Source organism: Gigantopelta aegis, chromosome 2 (assembly GCF_016097555.1).
Source record: "Gigantopelta aegis isolate Gae_Host chromosome 2, Gae_host_genome, whole genome shotgun sequence".
Taxonomy (NCBI): Eukaryota; Metazoa; Mollusca; class Gastropoda; order Neomphalida; family Peltospiridae; genus Gigantopelta; species Gigantopelta aegis.
The window spans coordinates 36,878,967-36,901,792 of record NC_054700.1 but is presented as its reverse complement, the minus strand read 5'-3'; the positions used below and the strand labels follow the sequence as shown (position 1 = coordinate 36,901,792).

Below are 22,826 nucleotides of genomic sequence, written 5' to 3'. Positions count from 1 at the left end.
AAGCCTGAATACTGTTTATGTGTACACCAAATTGCGTAGCGACAGCGCGATGGCGCATACCAGCCTGGATCATGCCAATTGCGCGAAGGCGGTCATTTTCGTTTAGCCTGGGCATTGCTCTATACAATTTTCAACAGAAATAACCTGCTTTTCTGTACCCCGGTTGGCATGCAATGACCCGACAGTTGAAAAGTCGACAAAAACTTGAAAAGTAACATTTGGGAGAAAAAAATGGGAAAAACATGTTCATGTCCCAGAAGCAAAACTGCACGTGCAAATACGGCATTGACCCAGCTATTGTGTGGCGGTGCGTTCACTGGTAACATGTACAAAACATCAGGCTAAAATATTGAGCAGTTTTATTTTCATCCGATTTTTTAGGTTACACAGTTACTTTTTTCCACTAGTATACATAGAATTTATTAAAATTTCATAATCTGTTAAATTTCCACCATCTTTCCATACTCTCTATGTCAATATGAATACTGTTAGTGAATTTATAAACATTGTCATCTAACGTATGTCGTACAGTAAGTTGCAAACTATTCGAAGCACTTAGGATACCGCGGCAACTCGAAAACGACATTGGATATTGTGTATTGTGAGGAATAACGCAATGAAACGAAACAGGAAGCGGAAATGTATTATCCGCATGCGCAGTTATTTTCCCAATATGTGACTGACAGTAGCCGATTAAAATAATAACGTTGGGTATTATTGATCTAGATCTGTCAACCCCCCCCCCCCCCCCCCAAAAATGGGGTCTGAATTTAATCCCGACATGATTAAGGTCCTCAAGAAAAAGGTATTCAGTGCAGCGCGGGAGGGCATGGCGATCAGTATATTTGCGATGTTGTGGAACCTTGATCGTTGTGTGATCAAAGAAGTGCTTGATTACCAGACGGAGGAGGACGGGCAGACGACAACTCCCCTCATTATTGCAGCACGCAATGGCGAAGAGAAAGTTATCCAGGTTCTGCTCAGTAACTTCAGTGTGGACATCGAGCAGACGGGAACGGTCAAATTTGATGGATACGTCATTGAGGGTGCCACCGCCCTCTGGTGTGCGTCTGGAGCAGGCCACTTCAATGTGGTTAAGTGTCTAATAGAGCATGGAGCAGACGTCAACCACCCAACGCTGACAAACTCGACACCACTCCGTGCTGCTTGTTTTGACGGTCGACTTGACATTGTGCGTTACCTCGTAGAACACAAGTCCGATTTGACAATTGCAAACAAGTATAACAACACCTGTCTCATGATTAGCTGTTACAAAGGGCACCGTGATGTGGTCGCCTATTTGCTGGAGAAAGGGGCCAGTCCGGACTGCAGAGCCCACTGTGGCGCAACGGCACTTCACTTCTCCGCAGAATGTGGTCATTTAAGCATAGTGCGACTGCTTGTTAAGTTTGGAGCATCAATGCCAAAGAATGATCACTTCATGACTCCTCTGATAGTCGCAGCTGAGTGCGGAAAAGCAGATGTCGTTGAATATATATGTTCGCTTAATGAGTGTTCGAAGGTAGACAAAATAAATGCACTGGAGCTGCTTGGGGCTACGTTTGCAAATGACAAAGAAAATTATGACATTAACAGAGCTTATTACTATTTGAAAAAGGGCATGGAGGAGAGATTTAAGAACAGCAAACATGTTGTGCACAAACAGTATTACCCACCAGTTCCTGCTTACGGAAACAGAAGAGAATCTCAGTCTCTTGCTGAGCTTGAACTCTTGGAGAAGGACAACAATGCTCTCCACATGGAGTCCTTGGCAATCCGGGAGCGAATTCTTGGTCCGGATACTCCAGAAGTTCCACATCCTGTAATATTCCGAGGCGCCGTGTTTGCCGACAGTGCACGGTTTGAAAGGTGCATTAGTCTGTGGATGCATGCCATGAAACTGCGTCAGAGAAATAACCGAACTATATCTAAAGATCTTTTAAGATTCTCCCAGGTCTTCTCGCAGATGGTTCACCTTGGGGTTAAGTTGCAGTTTTTACACGTAGAAAATGTATTTGAACATGCCGTTGTTGAACTTGAAAGAGATCGGGAAAGAATTGCACTTGATGAGGAGGATAAGGATGCTTTAAATGAAACATACCAGGCAAATATCCATACTTGTCTCTACTTGCTTGTGATTGCGTTAAGAATTGAAAAGAACAAAGAGGAGGTACTCCAGCTGAACAAACTAATGTACAAATTTCTCCAGATAAAACCAGTGTTGAAGAATGGATACTCTCCTCTTCACATGGTGTGTGACGGTGCTACGTTGGTTGATGACTTCCATGTCAATGATGTTGTGTCGTTTCCTTGCGCATCACTAGCTGTCGCTCTTGTCAAGTGTGGGGCAGACATTAACTTCAGGGACACTCATGGCAATATTCCTCTGCATGTAATTGTTCGCTACACAAATCCTATAAATGGCTTTGACACACTGCATCAAATCATTCTGTCTCTAATCATGGCAGGCTCTCACCTGGACATCCGGAACTATGAACGGAAGGTGCCAGTTCAGTGTTGTACGACAGGTGTGGCCGAAGTGATTCTTCGTCAACATTCGCACATTTCCCTCAAGTGCATTGCCGCACGCTGCATTAGAGACAATAACATTCAGTACAGATCTTTGTTACCAATGTTTCTGGAAGAATTTATCCACCTCCATTAAGTTTAGATTTAGATAATATTTATTTTAAAGGTCCATTCCTGAGTTTGATGCGATTTTTAACATGTTATCGACTAACAGAGACTTTTTAACGATTGTAATTACATATCAAATATATTTTTTTGCATAAAATATTGGTGGCTGTATATTAAATGGGTTTTTGATTGTTCTAATATTTGTACTAGGTTAAATTTCATTTTATTTCCCAAAATATTGTTTTTTCATACGTACAAAATTATTTGAAGACAATCAAGTTTGTGCTTCTTACAAATATTAAGACGACCAGAAACACCTTGAATATACATACACTGATATTCAAAACAAGAAAATATATTTAATATGTAAGTTTAATCGTAGAAATATTTTATTAGTCAAAAACATTTTACAATACAGCAAACTCAGGAATGTCCCTTTAAGACTAGTTGCTGTACAGTTTAGCTGCAAGTGATCAGACTGTTATTAGTGTTAAATGACATTCTCTGTCGCATGGTTATATTGTTCAGAATTTGTTGTTACCCGTATCTTGTGTTTTCCAGGTATTTTATTATAACTGTTTTTGCTTTAACAGATCATAGTAAAATATGTCAAAAAGAAAAAGTACTTTGGGTCTACTTGTACTAAGAGACAATGAACACTGCAGTAATGTATTTTCACTATTGATCATTACAGATTTAATTCTGTTGTTGATTGTTACATTTTATATTTTACCTGCAAAATTATACAAGTATAGACAATATCTGCACACGTAATTCTTGGAACTTGTAGTCTCTTCCTCAAGCAGATCGGCATCAAATTTAAAATTAACAAATGTGCACTTATGAAAATTTATGCACACATGTATACATACGCACTGTTCCACATACATACAATCACATACATGTATATAAGTACGTACAATATGACATATTTGTACATTCAATATGACATATATGCACATACATACACGTACCTAGGTGAACAATGAAACCATTTATACAGGGCTTCTAGATTAAGGTAGCCCCACTCCCATGGCTAGTGTTATTCAATGTTGGGCTTGTAAATAACTACTATTGCCATGCCCGACGGCTAGTGAAACGTTTTGGTCAAATGTTGTAGTTAAAATATTATTTTGTAAATATGAATATCCTTCCCCCCCCCCAATGTTATTATTTTTAAGCTCTGTCTCCCTCTTTAGGTGACATACCCGATTATTATTAACATTTAGTAAAATTTTAAAAGTAAAGCAGGGCTGGTGAATTTTTTATTGTGGCTAGTAAAAATATTTTAAAATCACTGATCCAATGGTTAATGGTACCGGCCTCGGTGGCGTCGTGGCAGGCCATCGGTCTACAGGCTGGTAGGTACTGGGTTCGGATCCCAGTCGAGGCATGGAATTTTTAATCCAGATACCGACTCCAAACCCTGAGTGAGTGCTCCACAAGGCTCATTGGGTAGGTGTAAACCACTTGCACCGACCAGTGATCCATAACTGGTTCAACAAAGGCCATGGTTTGTGCTATCCTGCATGTGGGAAGCGCAAATAAAAGATCCCTTGCTGCCTGTTGTAAAAGAGTAGCCTATGTGGCGACAGCGAGTTTCCTATAAAAAAAAAAAACTGTGTGGTCCTTAACCATATGTCTGACGCCATATAACCGTTAATAAAATGTGTTGAGTGCGTCGTTAAATAAAACACTTCTTTTTTTCCAATGGTTAATGGATTTTATACAAATTCTAGAAGCCCTTCATTTATACCAGTTCAAATTGTTTAATTAATAATATAAACTACAATTAATTCAAGATAGTAAACATTTGGATAGATACATGAAAATTAAGTTAAATGTAAATTTTAAGTGTTATAAAGTTAATACATTTTTCTTGTTATTTTTAAAAATCCTGTATAATATTAATAGTACATATATGTATGTATGACTCAATGGTGCCAAAATCTCTAAATTGAAAACATCTGTATTCTATAGTTAATATAGTATTTGGTTAATGTACAGTGTCAATAATTTAAAAGAAAACAATTGGAAACTCATTTTATCTTTATTTTTCAGCCAAATTTTTATTTAACGCATTGACTGTTAAATGTCAGAGAGAAAATGTTTGGTTTATTATTTGACAAAGTATGTCAATACATAATTATATATCATATCATGTGCATGGAAATTAAATATTTAATTTTAATTTTAGAAATTAATAGTAATTCCATTCATTGTAGTTTTATTCATTATTATTATTATATAATAATTATTATTATTATTTAGACTCATTATGTTCTACATGTATGCATCTATTGTGACATATTTAGTATTTATAGGATATTAAACGAGCTTCCATTTCGTATCATGTTTCTGTCCCGAGTGAAATAATTTTCAGTTGTCACGAGCTTTAGCGAGTGACAATGGAAATTATTTCATGAGGGACATAAACATGATACGAAACGGTAACGAGTTTAATATCCTATTTATTGCCCATCATCGATCATAATTTATATCACTCATCTCATTTCGTTCACTTTCCTGTAAGGTTGTTGTGCGTTAATTGATGACGTCAAAAGTCTTACGTCCCACTTGACACTTTGATGTGTACCAAAATATTTGTAACCATATGGGTAATATATATGAATATATATATATATATATATTATTATTATATATTATTATTATTATATATATATATATATATATATATATATATATATATATATATATATATATATATATATATATAGTATTTGAATTATACAGTCAAACTCTGTTAAAAGATCGAACCAGTAATCTGGAAATACATGTATCAGGTGTACATGTATATTATATATAAGATAAATATCATACCTGATAGTTGCTATGATAATTGTACCATGGGACCATTTCTTGACGGAGTACTCATGGGTGACAAGATAGCACTTCCCAATATGTAGTAATAAAGATCAAAATACTCATTTTTGATTGTGTGTAGGTAAATTCAAATTGTCTGTAAGTTTTTGTAATTGTTATATGTTTCAAGGTATAATTCATGTACCTGAATTACTGTAAATACCTGGCTGTAATGAAACCCCTGTAATTATAAAACCTTTATTTGAAACATTTTATTCTTTCTTCCACCTGGATGTACTTACATGTTTATGTACCTGTAGTGATCATAAATAGCTTTCCTGTTATCTCTCTTAGCTGTTGTTTTATTTTATTTTGATACTTATATTTATTTATGGTTCAAGCATGCTGTACTGGGCAGAGCTTTGTTCTCACATACCTAAAGCAAATGTAATTTTGCCTAACCTGTTTTCCATTTGTGCATTAAATTTAGAACATCCTTTACGTCAGTTGATCATAAGTTACTTAAAAAGGGGGAATGAGTTGCATAAATTTCGTGTGTAGCCCTTGGAATACAAATTTTTACTTTCCAGAGGCCACCTGGGGACACACATCTGGACTTGTGTAGTGTGGGTTTTTTTTTTCCAGAACAGACTGGGACTATTTTGTTGGTATCACGTCACAAGTTTCGGAGTTTTCTTCTACATATTCAAAAATTTTGAGCTGGAGAGTGTGCGTCCCTAGTATGACAGATACTAACAGCTGATTAAACAATGTGTTGGGGTGTCTGTACCTATCCCCTGTATAACAGATACTAACAGCTGATTAAACAATGTGCTGGGGTGTCTGTACCTACCCTCTGTATGGCAGATACTAACAGCTGATTAAACAATGTGCTGGGGTGTCTGTACCTACCCCCTGTATGGCAGATACTAACAGCTGATTAAACAATGTGCTGGGGTGTCTGTACCTACCCTCTGTATGGCAGATACTAACAGCTGATTAAACAATGTGCTGGGGTGTCTGTACCTACCCTCTGTATGGCAGATACTAACAGCTGATTAAACAATGTGCTGGGGTGTCTGTACCTACCCTCTGTATGGCAGATACTAACAGCTGATTAAACAATGTGCTGGGGTGTCTGTACCTACCCTCTGTATGGCAGATACTAACAGCTGATTAAACAATGTGCTGGGGTGTCTGTACCTACCCTCTGTATGGCAGATACTAACAGCTCATAAACAATGTGCTGGGGTGTCTGTACCTACCCCCTGTATGGCAGATACTAACAGCTGATTAAACAATGTGCTGGGGTGTCTGTACCTACCCCCTGTATGGCAGATACTAACAGCTGATTAAACAATGTGCTGGGGTGTCTGTACCTACCCTCTGTATGGCAGATACTAACAGCTGATTAAACAATGTGCTGGGGGGGTGTCTGTACCTACCCTCTGTATGGCAGATACTAACAGCTGATTAAACAATGTGCTGGGGTGTCTGTACCTACCCTCTGTATGGCAGATACTAACAGCTGATTAAACAATGTGCTGGGGTGTCTGTACCTACCCTCTGTATGGCAGATACTAACAGCTCATAAACAATGTGCTGGGGTGTCTGTACCTACCCCCTGTATGGCAGATACTAACAGCTGATTAAACAATGTGCTGGGGTGTCTGTACCTACCCCCTGTATGACAGATACTAACAGCTGATTAAACAATGTGCTGGGGTGTCTGTACCTACCCCCTGTATGACAGATACTAACAGCTGATTAAACAATGTGCTGGGGGTGTCTGTACCCACCCCCTGTATGACAGATACTAACAACTGATTAAATAATGTGTTGGGGGTGTCTGTACCCACCCCCTGTATGACAGATACTAACAGCTGATTAAATAATGTGTTGGGGGTGTCTGTACCCACCCCCTGTATGACAGATACTAACAACTGATTAAATAATGTGCTGGGGTGTCTGTACCCACCCCCTGTATAACAGATACTAACAGCTGATTAAATAATGTGCTGGGGGTCTGTACCCACCCCCTGTATAACAGATACTAACCCCGGGGGTGTATGTACCCACCCCGTGTATAACAGATACTAACAGCTGATTAAATAATGTGTTGGGGGGTGTCTGTACCCACCCCCTGTATGACAGATACTAACAACTGATTAAACAATGTGCTGGGGTGTCTGTACCCCCCCCCCCCCCCCCCCCGTATGACAGATACTAACAGCTGATTAAACAATGTGTGGAGGTGCGTGTGTGATGACAGATACTAACAGCTGATTAAACAATGTGTTGGAGTGTCTGTACCGACCCCCTGTATAACAGATACTAACAGCTGATTAAATAATGTGTTGGGGGGTGTCTGTACTCCCCCTTTATGCCAGATACTAACAGCTGATTAAACAATGTCCTGGGGTGTCTGCACCCACCCCCCTGTATGACAGATACTAACAGCTGATTAAACAATGTGTTGGGGTGCCTGTACTACCCTTTATGCCAGATACTAACAGCTGATTAAACAATGTCCTGGGGTGTCTGCACCCCCCCCCCCCCCCGTATGTCAGATACTAACAGCTGATTAAACAATGTGTTGGGGTGTCTGTACCTACCCCCTGTATGGCAGATACTAACAGCTGATTAAACAATGTGCTGGGGTGTCTGTACCTACCCTCTGTATGACAGATACTAACAGCTGATTAAACAATGTGTTGGGGTGCCTGTACTACCCTTTATGCCAGATACTAACAGCTGATTAAACAATGTCCTGGGGTGTCTGCACACCCCCCCCCCCCCGTATGTCAGATACTAACAGCTGATTAAACAATGTGTTGGGGTGTCTGTACCTACCCCCTGTATGGCAGATACTAACAGCTGATTAAACAATGTGCTGGGGTGTCTGTACCTACCCTCTGTATGACAGATACTAACAGCTGATTAAACAGTGTGCTGGGGTGTATGTACCTACCCCCTGAATGACAGATACTAACAGCTGATTAAACAATGTCCTGGGGTGTCTGCACCCCCCCCCCCCCCCCCCGTATGTCAGATACTAACAGCTGATTAAACAATGTGTTGGGGTGCCTGTACTACCCTTTATGCCAGATACTAACAGCTGATTAAACAATGTCCTGGGGTGTCTGCACAGTATGTCAGATACTAACAGCTGATTAAACAATGTGTTGGGGTGTCTGTACCTACCCCCTGTATGGCAGATACTAACAGCTGATTAAACAATGTGCTGGGGTGTCTGTACCTACCCTCTGTATGACAGATACTAACAGCTGATTAAACAGTGTGCTGGGGTGTATGTACCTACCCCCTGAATGACAGATACTAACAGCTGATTAAACAATGTGTTGGGGTGTCTGTACCTACCCCCTGTATAACAGATACTAACAGCTCATTAAATAATGTGTTGGGGGGTTTCTGTACCGACCCCCTGTATAACAGATACTAACAGCTCATTAAATAATGTGTTGGGGGTTTCTGTACCTACCCCCTGTATAACAGATACTAACAGCTGATTAAACAATGTGTTGGGGGTTTCTGTACCGACCCCCTGTATAACAGATACTAACAGCTGATTAAACAATGTGTTGGAGTGTCTGTACCGACCCCCTGTATAACAGATACTAACAGCTGATTAAATAATGTGTTGGGGGGTGTCTGTACTCCCCCTTTATGCCAGATACTAACAGCTGATTAAACAATGTCCTGGGGTGTCTGTACCCACCCCCTGTATGACAGATACTAACAGCTGATTAAACAATGTGTTGGGGTGTCTGTATCCACCCTTTATGCCAGATACTAACAGCTGATTAAACAATGTCTGGGGTGTCTGCACCCCCCCCCCCCCCCGTATGACAGATACTAACAGCTGATTAAACAATGTGTTGGGGTGTCTGTACCCACCCCCTGTATGACAGATACTAACAGCTGATTAAACAATGTGCTGGGGTGTCTGTACCTACCCCCTGTATGACAGATACTAACAGCTGATTAAACAATGTGTTGGGGTGTCTGTACCCACCCCCTGTATGACAGATACTAACAGCTGATTAAACAATGTGCTGGGGTGTCTGTACCCCCCCCCCCCCCGTATGACAGATACTAACAGCTGATTAAAGTGCTGGGGTGTCTGTACCCACCCCCTGTATGACAGATACTAACAGCTGATTAAACAATGTGCTGGGGTGTCTGTACCCACCCCCTGTATGACAGATACTAACAGCTGATTAAACAGTGTGCTGGGGTGTCTGTACCTACCCCCTGAATGACAGATACTAACAGCTGATTAAACAATGTGTTGGGGTGTCTGTACCTACCCCCTGTATAACAGATACTAACAGCTCATTAAATAATGTGTTGGGGGGTTTCTGTACCGACCCCCTGTATAACAGATACTAACAGCTCATTAAATAATGTGTTGGGGGTTTCTGTACCTACCCCCTGTATAACAGATACTAACAGCTGATTAAACAATGTGTTGGGGGTTTCTGTACCGACCCCCTGTATAACAGATACTAACAGCTCATTAAATAATGTGTTGGGGGTGTCTGTACCCACCCCCTGTATGACAGATACTAACAACTGATTAAATAATGTGTTGGGGGTGTCTGTACCGACCCCCTGTATAACAGATACTAACAGCTGATTAAATAATGTGTTGGGGGGTGTCTGTACTCCCCCTTTATGCCAGATACTAACAGCTGATTAAACAATGTGCTGGGGTGTCTGTACCCACCCCCCTGTATGACAGATACTAACAGCTGATTAAACAATGTGTTGGGGTGCCTGTACTACCCTTTATGACAGATACTAACAGCTGATTAAACAATGTCCTGGGGTGTCTGCACCCCCCCCCCCCCGTATGTCAGATACTAACAGCTGATTAAACAATGTGTTGGGGTGTCTGTACCTACCCCCTGTATGGCAGATACTAACAGCTGATTAAACAATGTGCTGGGGTGTCTGTACCTACCCTCTGTATGACAGATACTAACAGCTGATTAAACAGTGTGCTGGGGTGTATGTACCTACCCCCTGAATGACAGATACTAACAGCTGATTAAACAATGTGTTGGGGTGTCTGTACCTACCCCCTGTATAACAGATACTAACAGCTGATTAAATAATGTGTTGGGGGGTTTCTGTACCGACCCCCTGTATAACAGATACTAACAGCTGATTAAATAATGTGTTGGGGTGTCTGTACCTACCCCCTGTATAACAGATACTAACAGCTGATTAAATAATGTGTTGGGGGGTTTCTGTACCGACCCCCTGTATAACAGATACTAACAGCTGATTAAATAATGTGTTGGGGGTGTCTGTACCCACCCCCTGTATGACAGATACTAACAACTGATTAAATAATGTGTTGGGGGTGTCTGTACCCACCCCCTGTATGACAGATACTAACAACTTATTAAATAATACCCACCCCCTGTATGACAGATACTAACAACTGATCTGTACCCACCCCTGGGTATGTCAGATACCCACCTCCTGTATGACAGATACTAACAACTGATTAAATAATGTGCTGGGGTGTCTGTACCCACCCCCTGTATAACAGATACTAACAGCTGATTAAATAATGTGTTGGGGTGTCTGTACCCACCCCCTGTATGACAGATACTAACAACTGATTAAACAATGTGTTGGGGTGTCTGTACCCCCCCCCCCCCCCCCCCCCCCCCGTATGACAGATACTAACAGCTGATTAAACAATGTGTTGGGGTGTCTGTACCTATCCCCTGTATGACAGATACTAACAGCTGATTAAACAATGTGCTGGGGTGTCTGTACCTATCCCCTGTATGACAGATACTAACAGCTGATTAAACAATGTGCTGGGGTGTCTGTACCTACCCTCTGTATGACAGATACTAACAGCTGATTAAACAATGTGCTGGGGTGTCTGTACCTATCCCCTGTATGACAGATACTAACAGCTGATTAAACAATGTGCTGGGGTGTCTGTACCTACCCCCTGTATGGCAGATACTAACAGCTAATTAAACAATGTGCTGGGGTGTCTGTACCTACTCTCTGTATGACAGATACTAACAGCTGATTAAACAATGTGTTGGGGTGTCTGTACCGACTCCTTGTATAACAGATACTAACAGCTGATTAAATAATGTGTTGGGGGGTGTCTGTACTCCCCTTTATGCCAGATACTAACAGCTGATTAAACAATGTCCTGGGGTGCCTGTACTCCCCTGTATGACAGATACTAACAGCTGATAAAACAATGTGATGGGATGTCGGTACCTGATTAAAACACACCTCGCCGCTCCCCATCTTTTATATGGTATGGTATCAATATGGTAATATCTTAAATAGCTCCCTTTAATCTTAAGTAAAGGGAGCAGTTATACTGTTGATCACTCCCCTCATTATTTTGTTTCACGTCGAGGTCTGTAAATTGTGTTCTGAGGTGTCACCGACTAAACATTTCTTTCACTTAAGTAGACAAGTACATGAATGGTATAAGTCCGATAGCTTACAAAGTGTCTACAAGAGCGTATCTGTGTGTGGTGTGCGTGTGTGTGTGGTGGTGGTGGTGGTGGTGGGGGGGGGGGGGGGGTCCGAACACAACCTACCTCCCGCTCAAGCTAATTTTCTTCTTGTGTTCAGTACATTTCCCGGGAGAGCATGACACGTCGCTGACCGCAGTCTGGACCCCCTCAGCACATTTGCCTGGTTTAACTGAAATCCTTCGACTACAGAAATACGCTAAAATAATTGTCTATACATGTTCTGCACACGCCTTGAAGCTCAAAAGATTGAGTCTCCGTATCTGTTGGTCTATATCCAATAAAATCCCATAGTCCCAAACATTACGTTTGTGACTAAACAATGAGCATAATATATTAACTCTATAATATTATACTGACCATAAAATTAATATGAATTCTATAACCCCTTTTTCAAAGTAATAAGGGAAGATAGTGGAATCTTTCATGGCTCATTTTCGATGTGATGGGGTGTTTTTATAACACCCCTAATTTCGCACAAAACTGTTTTACAGGTACACCATGCGTTTTAAGCCACCCCTTCTCCAGGCGAATATTTCTCTCTCTCTCGAATCTCGTCTCTTCTCTCTCTCTCTCATCTCCTCTCCTCTCTCTCTCTCGCTCTCTCTCCGTGTCGTCTCCTCTCTCTCTCTCTCTCTCTGTGGTGTGTCTGTCTCTCTCGTCTCTCTTTGTCTCTCTCTCGTCTCTCTCTCTCTCTCCTCCTCTCCATTTCTCTCTCTCTCTCTCTCGTCCTCTCTCTCTCCGCTCCGTCTCTCCTCTCTCTCTCTCTCTGTCGGTCGGTCAGTCTCTCTCTCTCTCTCTCTCTCCTCTCTCTCTCGCGCGCGCTCTCTCTCTTCTCTCAGTCTCTCTCTATCTGCTGTTTTGTGTGTGTCTCTCTCTGGATATGTCTCTCTGTCTCTCTCTCTCTCTCTATTCGCTCTCTCGTATGCTGTCGTCTCTCTATCTCTCTCTCTTTCTCTCTCGCTCCTCTATCTCTCCTCTCTCTCTCTCTCTCTCTCGCTCTCTCTTTCAATGTATTTAGAAGGAGCAGCCCAAACTTCTAAAAACGTCGTCGCTTAGTATAGATCTCCCCTCCAAATACACACCGCTACAGGTTTTCTGTTACACGTGACGGAATGAATAGAATCATACATTAACAAAAAAAAAATCCCACCAAATAAAAAGAAATATTACTGGACAAAGATTACAGAAAGTTGTTAGATTAGGACGATAGTCACTTGAGTATGCTTATTGCACCCAAGGGACGCCCCATGTAAAAAGTGGATATATTAGTCTTCGATTTCAGGATCATATTCCCCGATAAAACATAAAACGAACTATGAAGCATAAATAGGGTTAATAATATAATTTTTTATGTTTTTTTCTTTAGGTCAGCTGGAAGGGGTATTATATCTTTTGTTATTTTGTAAAACAGGTCTTCATTTTTCTGGTTTTGTGTGGCTTGTACTTGTACTGTACGGAAACTGGACGGGTTTTAATGCTGCTACTTTTGGACTTTGTGGGATCGATCCCCGTCGGGGCTATTTCTCGTTCCAGCCAATGCACCATGACTGATATATTAAAGGCTGTGGTATGTGCTATCATGTCTGTGGGATGGTGCCTATACAATATCCCTTGCTACTAATGGAAAATGTAACGGGTTTCCTCTCTAAGACTGTATGTCAAAATGACCAAATGTTTGACATCCAATAGTCCATGATAAATAAATCAAGTGGTGTCGTTAAACAAAACAGCCTTTTCAACAATATAGTCCGGTTTAGAAAATGGTTCCTCATAAAAAAAATTAAAAAAAGTTGTAGAACTTAGCTTTTATCTGTATTAGATAATTGATAATTAAAATGAAAAATGACTTAGATATTTATGTTTAGATTATCCATTCCCGTACAGCCGAAGTGTTTCTATTCATCCAGGTGTTTCTGATTGAAAACATATTTTATTGCATATAATTTATACGTATGTATATACAAAAGGATTGGGCACAAGTTATCCAACTGAATGTTTCTAATAGCACCAAATACATTTTCATGGGTTTTTTGTTTGTTTAAAAACGCACGTACCTCTGAAAAGTAATGGTTATGGAAAGAAAGAAAGAAATATTTTATTTAACGACGCACTCAACACGTTTTATTTACGGTTATATGGCGTCAGACAAATGGTTAAAGGTAGAGTAAACTCAAACAAGAGATTTATGTGTTGGAAAGATGCATACCCGGACCACAAACACATACTGACACTTTAACAAATAAAAAACGCGTAATTTTAGAGTTAATAAAAAAACATGATTATTCATGCTAACTGGGGGTAGCCATTTTGTTTCGTTTTTGTGACGTCCGGTGGTATAGCTTGAGGCGAAGTGACGTCAGCTCCGTCCATCTGCTCTATGCACAGTGTAAACAAACGCTCTAATTCGACAAAGCGCTTCGCTTTCATCAACCTGACTTGTAAAACAACATAAATGACTTGATAGTATAATAAACTATTTAACTAAATATATTTCAGTTTGCATCAATAGAACGAAATGGAGTTATAGAATTTTTCTTTTTTAAAAAACCCAAAGAAAAAAATGCATATTATTAGGCCTATTGGTATGCTATGTTCGAGCGAAAATGACCACTCACGATACCCAAGTGATAATTTTCTTTTCTTTGGGACTACGTAATTGGTCAGTTTTGTGATTTTAGATGGGAAAGTCTACTTAAGCAAGGGTTTTACAAAATTACTTACAGTAATAACGCAGGGCGGCTGGTAATGTCCATTACGAATAGAGGGGTATCCGTGCGGTTATAACACAATACCCTGTGATCTTAATAAAAGAGGCACATCTTTTTAGTGTGTCTAGACACAGTGTCTGGGGACCGTCCAAATATACACCTGCCAATCAGGAACCACAGGTACAGGCCACGGAAAGAAAAGACCAATTAACCAAGAAAACACTCCGATTATTATTTCAGTACATGGGTTAATTTATGTACACAGTTATTTTAACACTTTGACAATGGTGGTTTATTTTGTATTGAAAAATAATATATAATTGTTACGGGCTTACTGGGATGGCTATTATTATAGAACATTGCGATGCATCCGCAAAAATCAGGTATGTTTTGTTTCTTCATTTCGAAGACTAATTCCTGAAGTGACGCGTTAGGTATTACGTAACCACCAGCTCGCCAGAGGGCGTATTCACTAGGATGGTACAAAATGACTGCGCCCGTTATATATAATAGCCGTCACATTTAACCGTTTTATTAATTAACTATAAGATTATACTTGTTGATATTAAGCAATAATGTGCATTATATATCATTGAATATGCATACCAGGTCAAATGCCTTGATTGTCCCTTGATTGACCACACATATTTGAAGAGAGGAAACCCGCTGTCGCCACTTCATGGGCTACTCTTTTCGATTAGCAGCAAGGGATCTTTTATATGAACAATCCCACAGACAGGGTAATACTTACCACGGCCTTTGATATACCAGTCGTGGTGCACTGGCTGGAGCGAGAAATAGCGCAATGGGCCCACTGACGGGGATCGATCCCAAACCGACCGCGCATCAAGCGAGCGCTTAAACGCAGGGCTACGCCTCGCCCCGTATTGGTTATGGATACGAGTCTATTTTTAAGGGTATTTCCCCATTTCAGTTTCACACTATTGTTACTTCGTTCAAATGCATTACAGGTTTGTAGATTAACTTAACCAAACTTAGTGTCCCATTTTCACTAGTTGAAACTAAGGTCTGCGACTTTCATTAAACATTCATTGACAAATGCTTTTTTCAAAGTTTTCTTGGATGACTACAGGTAGGTTGGGTTTTAATGGGTACAGCAGATCAACATGAGACGGTTCTTTGGATAATGGGTGGATAACAAAAACATTTTGTGGTCGACCTCTTTCGATTTTCTTCATTCCACTTAACACGTGATTTTAGCTTGAAAAGGCGGTAGTCACTTAGTCCTTGTCATATCATGCTATCCAGTCGATTCTTGCATTCCAATCTATTTTCGCGATGATGACGGACGTTAGCCCTTGCTCTCTCGATCTGCCCCCCCCCCCCCCTCCACCTGGGGGGACTGATGAAGACGTATGGAATGCTGTTAGAATACCGGGTCTCGTACACCGGGTCACGGGCAACCGTGACCTTGGTGTACGGAGACCGGATTCAGAAGAAAGGAAGATGGAGGAAGAGAAGACGTGCGCCAGCGGCGGCGCAGGGGGAGACAAAACCGGCGGCTAAACCGCCGGCAGCGACTCCGTCTGCTGGACCGCCGAACGCCGCTCAACCGAAGAGGAAGACGAAGATGGAAGTGGTCTCGGCCCCAGTCATCAACGTCCCCTCAACAGGACCCCGAGGAAACTGACGTGCCGGACTCGCTCTGCAGTTCATCATACGTCAGACCCCGCTCCGCCTGCCTTTACTTCTGGGTTTCCGGATCTGTCGCCGATTAACCGGTGACACCCGTTTGAGACCCAGGCCCGGAAGACGGCTGTGGTTAAGAGGAAGGCGACCACTCCCCCGAGTGCCACCCCAGCCAAGCCAAGTCGCCCTACTAAACCGCCGAAGCCAGAGAAACCAACAGAGGGACCATGGTCCCACTTAAGGCCGGCAAACTCCACCCGCGGTTCCAACAGCTGATGAAAACCAACATAGAGGACGTGCGCCAACTCATTAGTGAGCCGAAGCACAACGCCATACCATCCGCTACCTACCGAGTCCGATGAAGGGGAATTTGCTGTCCATCGAGTCCAGGGTTGATGTGGATATCAATGCAGTTTGCGTCACCGTTCGCCGGAAGGGAAGATATAATCAAGCGCTGCTACTTAAGGAGATAGACAACCCGTCACTACATCGTGTCCTCAAAATCCTAGCGGGGACTGATTCACGTTACATCACAAAGATGGTAGCAGCCTCTCCCTACCGGCATGATCTTCCGCATCTGGACGTCACCGACTTCATCGGCTCGCCGTAGCCCCCAACCTCTAACAACCGTTTACCTCCGTGAGTACCAACCTCTTTTATTGGGCTAGTTAGACTTTAAACATTTCGAAAGCAGTTCAAAATTCTTTTGTTTATTTTTTTATAAGTAGTCTAACGCATTTTACTTTGGCGCCCGTTCAATTGCTCAAAATCACCTTAAAAACCTTTTGGCTGAGCAGTCTTAACTACTTTGGGTTAAATTTTAGAGTCCGGACATGTTTTGGATGCAGTTACTCTTTGTAGACTTAGGTAAAATACAGGCTTCACCGAGGAATCGAAATTCAGCCAATCAGAGCACGGCTCCCACTCGGTGTACTTCAAGTTTGCGAAGTGTCTGCTATTTGGTCCGCGCTCGCGTTGACCGTACTAAATGGCTTTTTTCCAAATTCCGCCCACCTCAAACTTACCCCCCCCCCCCCCCCTCCTGCTCCGGAGTTAGTCACTGGCGAAATCAGAGGCTAAATCCGTGGTGGGCGTGCCTGAACCTTCGTGGATAGGGGCACGTAAAATGAGTTGCCCGTTGCCCGTATCATGCTATCTTTGACGCTGTTTATTCTGAGGCAGTATTAGCAATGAAATGCATGGAGGACATAATGCTGGTGTGCATCCTAAAAGGTTTCTGATTAATGGACCATTTACTTCCGAGTGATAGTGCATACTAATCTAACGGGTCTCGGATTAATGGACTATAGTTTTTGGTGAGCGTTAATGGACAAGGCCATGGATGCTATAAGTACAAAAATATATTAAAATTAATGGAAAAGTTAAGAGTGAAAATCGAAAAGGTATCGGGTTAACGTACTGTTTATTTCAGAAGTGAATATTAATGCGCATAAATCTAAGAAGGTATCAGGTGTTCACGGACTGCATATATGTTTCTAAAACGAGTGTTAAAGGGACATTCCTGAGTTTGCTGCATTGTAATATATTTCCGACTAATAAAATAGTTCTGCGATTAAACTTGCATATTAAATATATTTTCTTGTTTAGAATATCAGTGTCTGTATATTCAATGTGTTTCTGGTCGTCTTAATATTTGTAAGAAGCCCAAACTGGATTTTGTCTTCAAATAATTTGAACGAAAAAAAAATATTTTAGAAAATAAAATGAAATTTAACCTAGTACAAATATTAGAACGATCAAAAACACGTCTAATATACAGCCACTAATGTTTTATGCAGAAAAATATATTTGATATGTAATTACAATCGTTAAAAAGTCTCTGTTAGTCGATAACATCTTAAACATTGCAGCAAACTCAGGAATGTCCCTTTAATGCGCATTAATCATAATTTCTGATTAAACTTTTTTGAGTGAAAGCTGAAACGTACTAATGTAAAATGTAGCGGGTTGTCGGACTCATCTCAAATGAATGAATGAATGTTTAATGACCCCCCAGCATAATATATATATAATACATCGGCTATTGAGTGTAAAATAATGTTTAAAAAAATTCATGAACTGATGATCAACATCATTATAAAATTAAAAAAACAGCGTAAAGAGCTGTGCAAAGTATAAATATCCACAAGTGTGTAAAAATTTTGAGTATATGAATATCAGATAATTATATTCAAATTTGAAATAAAAGTCAACGTGTGGTAAAAATTTCAAAATAAGTTTTGTGTAAAATGGAAATGATTCCATCACATTTTGTCTTCAAAATATCTTTTTCCGCGTCTGTTCAAAATGATTATGCTCCATCCAAATATGGTAAACCTTCAGTGTACACTGACTGTTTACACAGTTCGGTGGATGACCCTTCTTCGGAATAAACGAATGTGTCTGGTATGTGTGACCGATGCGAGCACGACACTAGCTTATTTCAATCTTCCTGCACCGCTCAGAAGAGGACTGCCACTCTCAGGACTGGCTTGACAGAATAAAGCTTTGTTTGATACCACACCATTCCGATCATCTTGCTAAGTTTAAAAAGATATATTGGTTAACATCATGTTGCAAGATCAGTTTAGGGCGCACCAACCCTGGAATGACGTAAATCCAAAGCAGACTTTGTAGTTACATTTGCCTTTTCATTAACCCTAATGCCAGTATGGCTGGGAACCCAACAGAATATAACGCCTTTATTAGTAATAGATAAAAAGACGCACTATCGTATCAACATCACAATTAAGGGACGTTCCAGCTTCTTATTTGGTAAAGCTTGTAGACACGAAACTAAGGTTTTAAAAATATTAAGATTCTACAGAATAATTAATCAGTTCTAGGGTTTCAGTGATTGCCCAGGTTTCTGGTGAATCCGGCAATCTCATAGAAAGTATTGCATCTTATGAAAACACTAGCACGAGTCACAAAATCCACATCCCATGCTCCGTCCGTATAAACAGGAATGTAAGCACGGTACCTCTTTTGAATTTTCATGAAGCGCTGTTTATAAATAACTGTATCTGTGAGATAGGTTTTCAGATGCACAAGATTAAATACAATTTTGGGTTGTTTCATACACCAAGGTCTTAATCATAATGTCCGTTAAATCAGTTTTAAAAAACTAATTAATACGAAGACCAAATGTGAGAATAGTAAACAACTTCATAATATTTATTATCAAACACGGCGTTATGTGCTGAATGTTTAGGTATCTACTTATAATCTTGATGGCATACTGCAGAGAAAGCTTTGCACGTCTAGCACCCAAACTAGATTCGTGTGCATCAACGTACCTACTCTCCACAGGTGATATTCTAAAAGCACCAAGACAAAACCTAAGCCCCTGGTTGTGTATATGTAGCATCTGCATGTAATACTTACGTGCTGATCCATACACGATGGACCCATAATCAAGTTTAGATCTAACTAAAGATCTATACAGACGGAGTATAACCTTTCGGTCTGCTCCCATTCTGTATTACCAATGAACTTTAAGATGTTAAGGGCCTTTAAACCCTTCTTTTTAACGTATTTTAGATAGGGCACAAAGGATAGCTTCATATCAAATATGACTCCCAGAAATTTAGTCTCCTCCATCACTGGATTTGGACTTTTGTCCAGAAAAAACTGTGGGTCTAAGTGGAGACCTCTTTTTTGTGTGTGCATATATGCAAACACACGGTCTTTGACTTTAATAATCGAAAGTCATTGTTAGTCACTCATTGTTGAGTTTATTCAAACACAGCAGCAAATGACGTTCGATAATTGGACGATCTGTAGAAAATCTGAAAATCATCAACATACAAGGAGCTATCAACAGCAGGTTTTAAACTCTGGGTCATGCTGTTTATTTTCACTTAAAATAAGGTAACTGGCATGATGCTACCTTGAGGTACACCCATCTCTTGCGAGCGGATATCTGAGAAAGTGCATTCCATTCGTATCTTTTTAAGAAATTAGAAATAAAACAAGGCATTCAACCTCATAGGCCAATGCCATGGAAGTCATTCAAAATCTCGTACATCCACGTGGTATCATTAGCTTTCTCCGGGTAAAAACAAAACCTGATATCAAATGCTGGTTATGGATGAAAGCTCCCCTACAAAACATTTAAAATTTAACAAAATGATCAACCGTGCTACGTCAAGATCTGAACCCACGTCGGACGTTAGACAAGTCTACGGTTGATAATTCGTTCTATGGTTTTACAAATGCAACTTGTTAAAGCAATAGGACGATAACTGATAGGATTTGTTGGATCCTTACTAGGCCTAGAAATAGGAATAATAATTGCTTTCCTTTTATCGGAAGGAAAGTCACCAAAAATCCAAATTTTGGTTGAAGATGTATTTTTTTTTTATCAAGGATGATTCAGGTAAGTGTTTTAATAGTCGATAGTGTATTTTATCTGGTCTTACTGAAGTGTCATGGACTCTTATGTGCCGGGTTAACGGACCATATGTTTATGAAGAGAGAGAGAGAGAGAGAGAGAGAGAGAGAGAGAGAGAGAGAGAGAGAGAGAGAGAGAGAGAGAGAGAGAGAGAGAGAGAGAGAGAGAGAGAGAGAGTGAGAGAGAGAGTGAGAGAGAGAGAGATGAGAGAGTGAGAGAGAGAGAGAGAGAGAGAGAGAGAGAGAGAGAGAGAGAGAGAGAGAGAGAGAGAGAGAGACTTAACGGTATCGGAATATTTGTTTGTTTTTTGGTATCTCAGTAGTTGGCAGATTAGGCATTTCGTCATATTTTGCGAAATACGTCATATTTTGTTAAACCATTTTGATTGCTCTTCCATATATATATATATAGAAGAAATGTTAACCGTTGTGAAACAAAAACAGGAAACAGATATGCGGTTTTCCATGCGAATACCTCCGATAATTATAATCAACAAGTTCGGGTCTGTGGAGAGGGCTAATGAATCTACGTGGACCATACTTGGAATCGATATCTTACACAGAGAACGTCGAGAAATTGAGACAGCGCTTTGACAAGTGTGTGGGTTCCTGTCAATTGTAGAAGTGTTTGACCATGAACCGCTATTGTTTTAATTGTGTGTGCTACGTCTCATATAACTCGACACTGATTAGTGGAACTTAAAATGATTAAATCGGCATCTCAGAGTTTGTATTTCTTGAACTTGGATTAAGAATTACAGGGCTTCTAACAGGGAGTCAAATATGATCTGCTGTTACCGTATGTTTTCAAAATAGCAGGCCAACAGAAATATGGCCTGCTGGAAATGTTATTTTTTCATTAGATAGGACCTCTCTGAGTTGTATTTTCGAGCATTGTGAAATTAAAATATAACAGAATCTTCAGCTAAATAGCAGATGAGATAATCGTACGTAAATCTGTCTCTTGAAAAATGACCTGCGATCTTTTAGGTGGATTTCGCAGGCCGCTACTTCGAGCCCTGAGCTTAACTAATTTATCACACATTTAAAGGGAGCGTAAACTAAAACATGAGCTTTATGTGTTGGACAGATGCATTCCCGGACCACCAACACATACTGACACTTTAACAAATGAAAAACGTGTAATTTTAGTGTTCGTGATTAACTTTTCTAACTGCGTGCAGCCATTTTCTTTTCTTTTCTTGGCGTCCGGTACAGCTACCTTGGGGCGAAGTGACGTCAGCTCCTGACCAACTCCTGCATGCACAATGTAAACAAAAGCAGTAATTTTTTATCATCCTGACTTGTAAAACAACACAAATGACGTGATAATATAATAAACTATTTAACTAAATATATTTCAAATTGCATTAACGGAACGAAATTGGGTTATAGTATTTTTCTTTGTTAATAATCCAAAGGAAAAATATATACTATTAGGCCTATCGGTATGCTACGTTAGAGCAAAAACGACAACCCACAATACCCAAGTGATAATTGTCTTTTTCTTTGGGACTACGTAATTGGTCAGTTCTGTGGTTTTAGATGGAAAAGTCTACTTAATCAATAGTTTTACAATATAAACCATGTCCATTTCCATTTTAGGGGTGACAGGTAATATTACACAATACCGGTAAGTATTTTTATGTCTAGACAGCGCAATTAATGGGCTCGTCTAGTTACCAATCAAATACACACCTACCAATTAGGAATCACAGGTAGAGAATAGACCAATTAACTAAGAAAACACCCCGTGTATCATTTCAGTACGTAGGATACTGCAGGGACAAAACGTGGTATAATTATTTCGACTTGTTGTGTAGCCACTTTGGCAATGGTGGTTTATTTTATATTGAAAAATAATTATTACACAACTTTGCAATGCGCGACTATTTTATCATCCCGCAAAAAGCAGGTAGATTTGTTTCTCTAGTTCTAAGACTCATTCCTGACGTTAGTCGTTAAGTATTACGTAACCAGCAGCTCGCCAGAGGGCGTATTCACTGGAATGGAACAAAATGGCTGCGCCCATTATATCTAATAGCTGTCACATTTAACC

The 22,826-nt window shown here is 40.3% G+C and overlaps 1 protein-coding gene across 1 annotated transcript; it reads left to right on the top strand.

Moving 5' to 3' along the window:
- Positions 1-751: 751 nt before the first annotated feature.
- LOC121378039 (protein fem-1 homolog B-like) lies at positions 752-2,800 on the top strand. The gene has a single exon (XM_041506139.1). The coding sequence runs from the start codon at positions 758-760 to the stop codon at positions 2,663-2,665; it is 1,908 nt and encodes a 635-aa protein (XP_041362073.1). The 5' UTR covers positions 752-757; the 3' UTR covers positions 2,666-2,800.
- Positions 2,801-22,826: the final 20,026 nt, after the last annotated feature.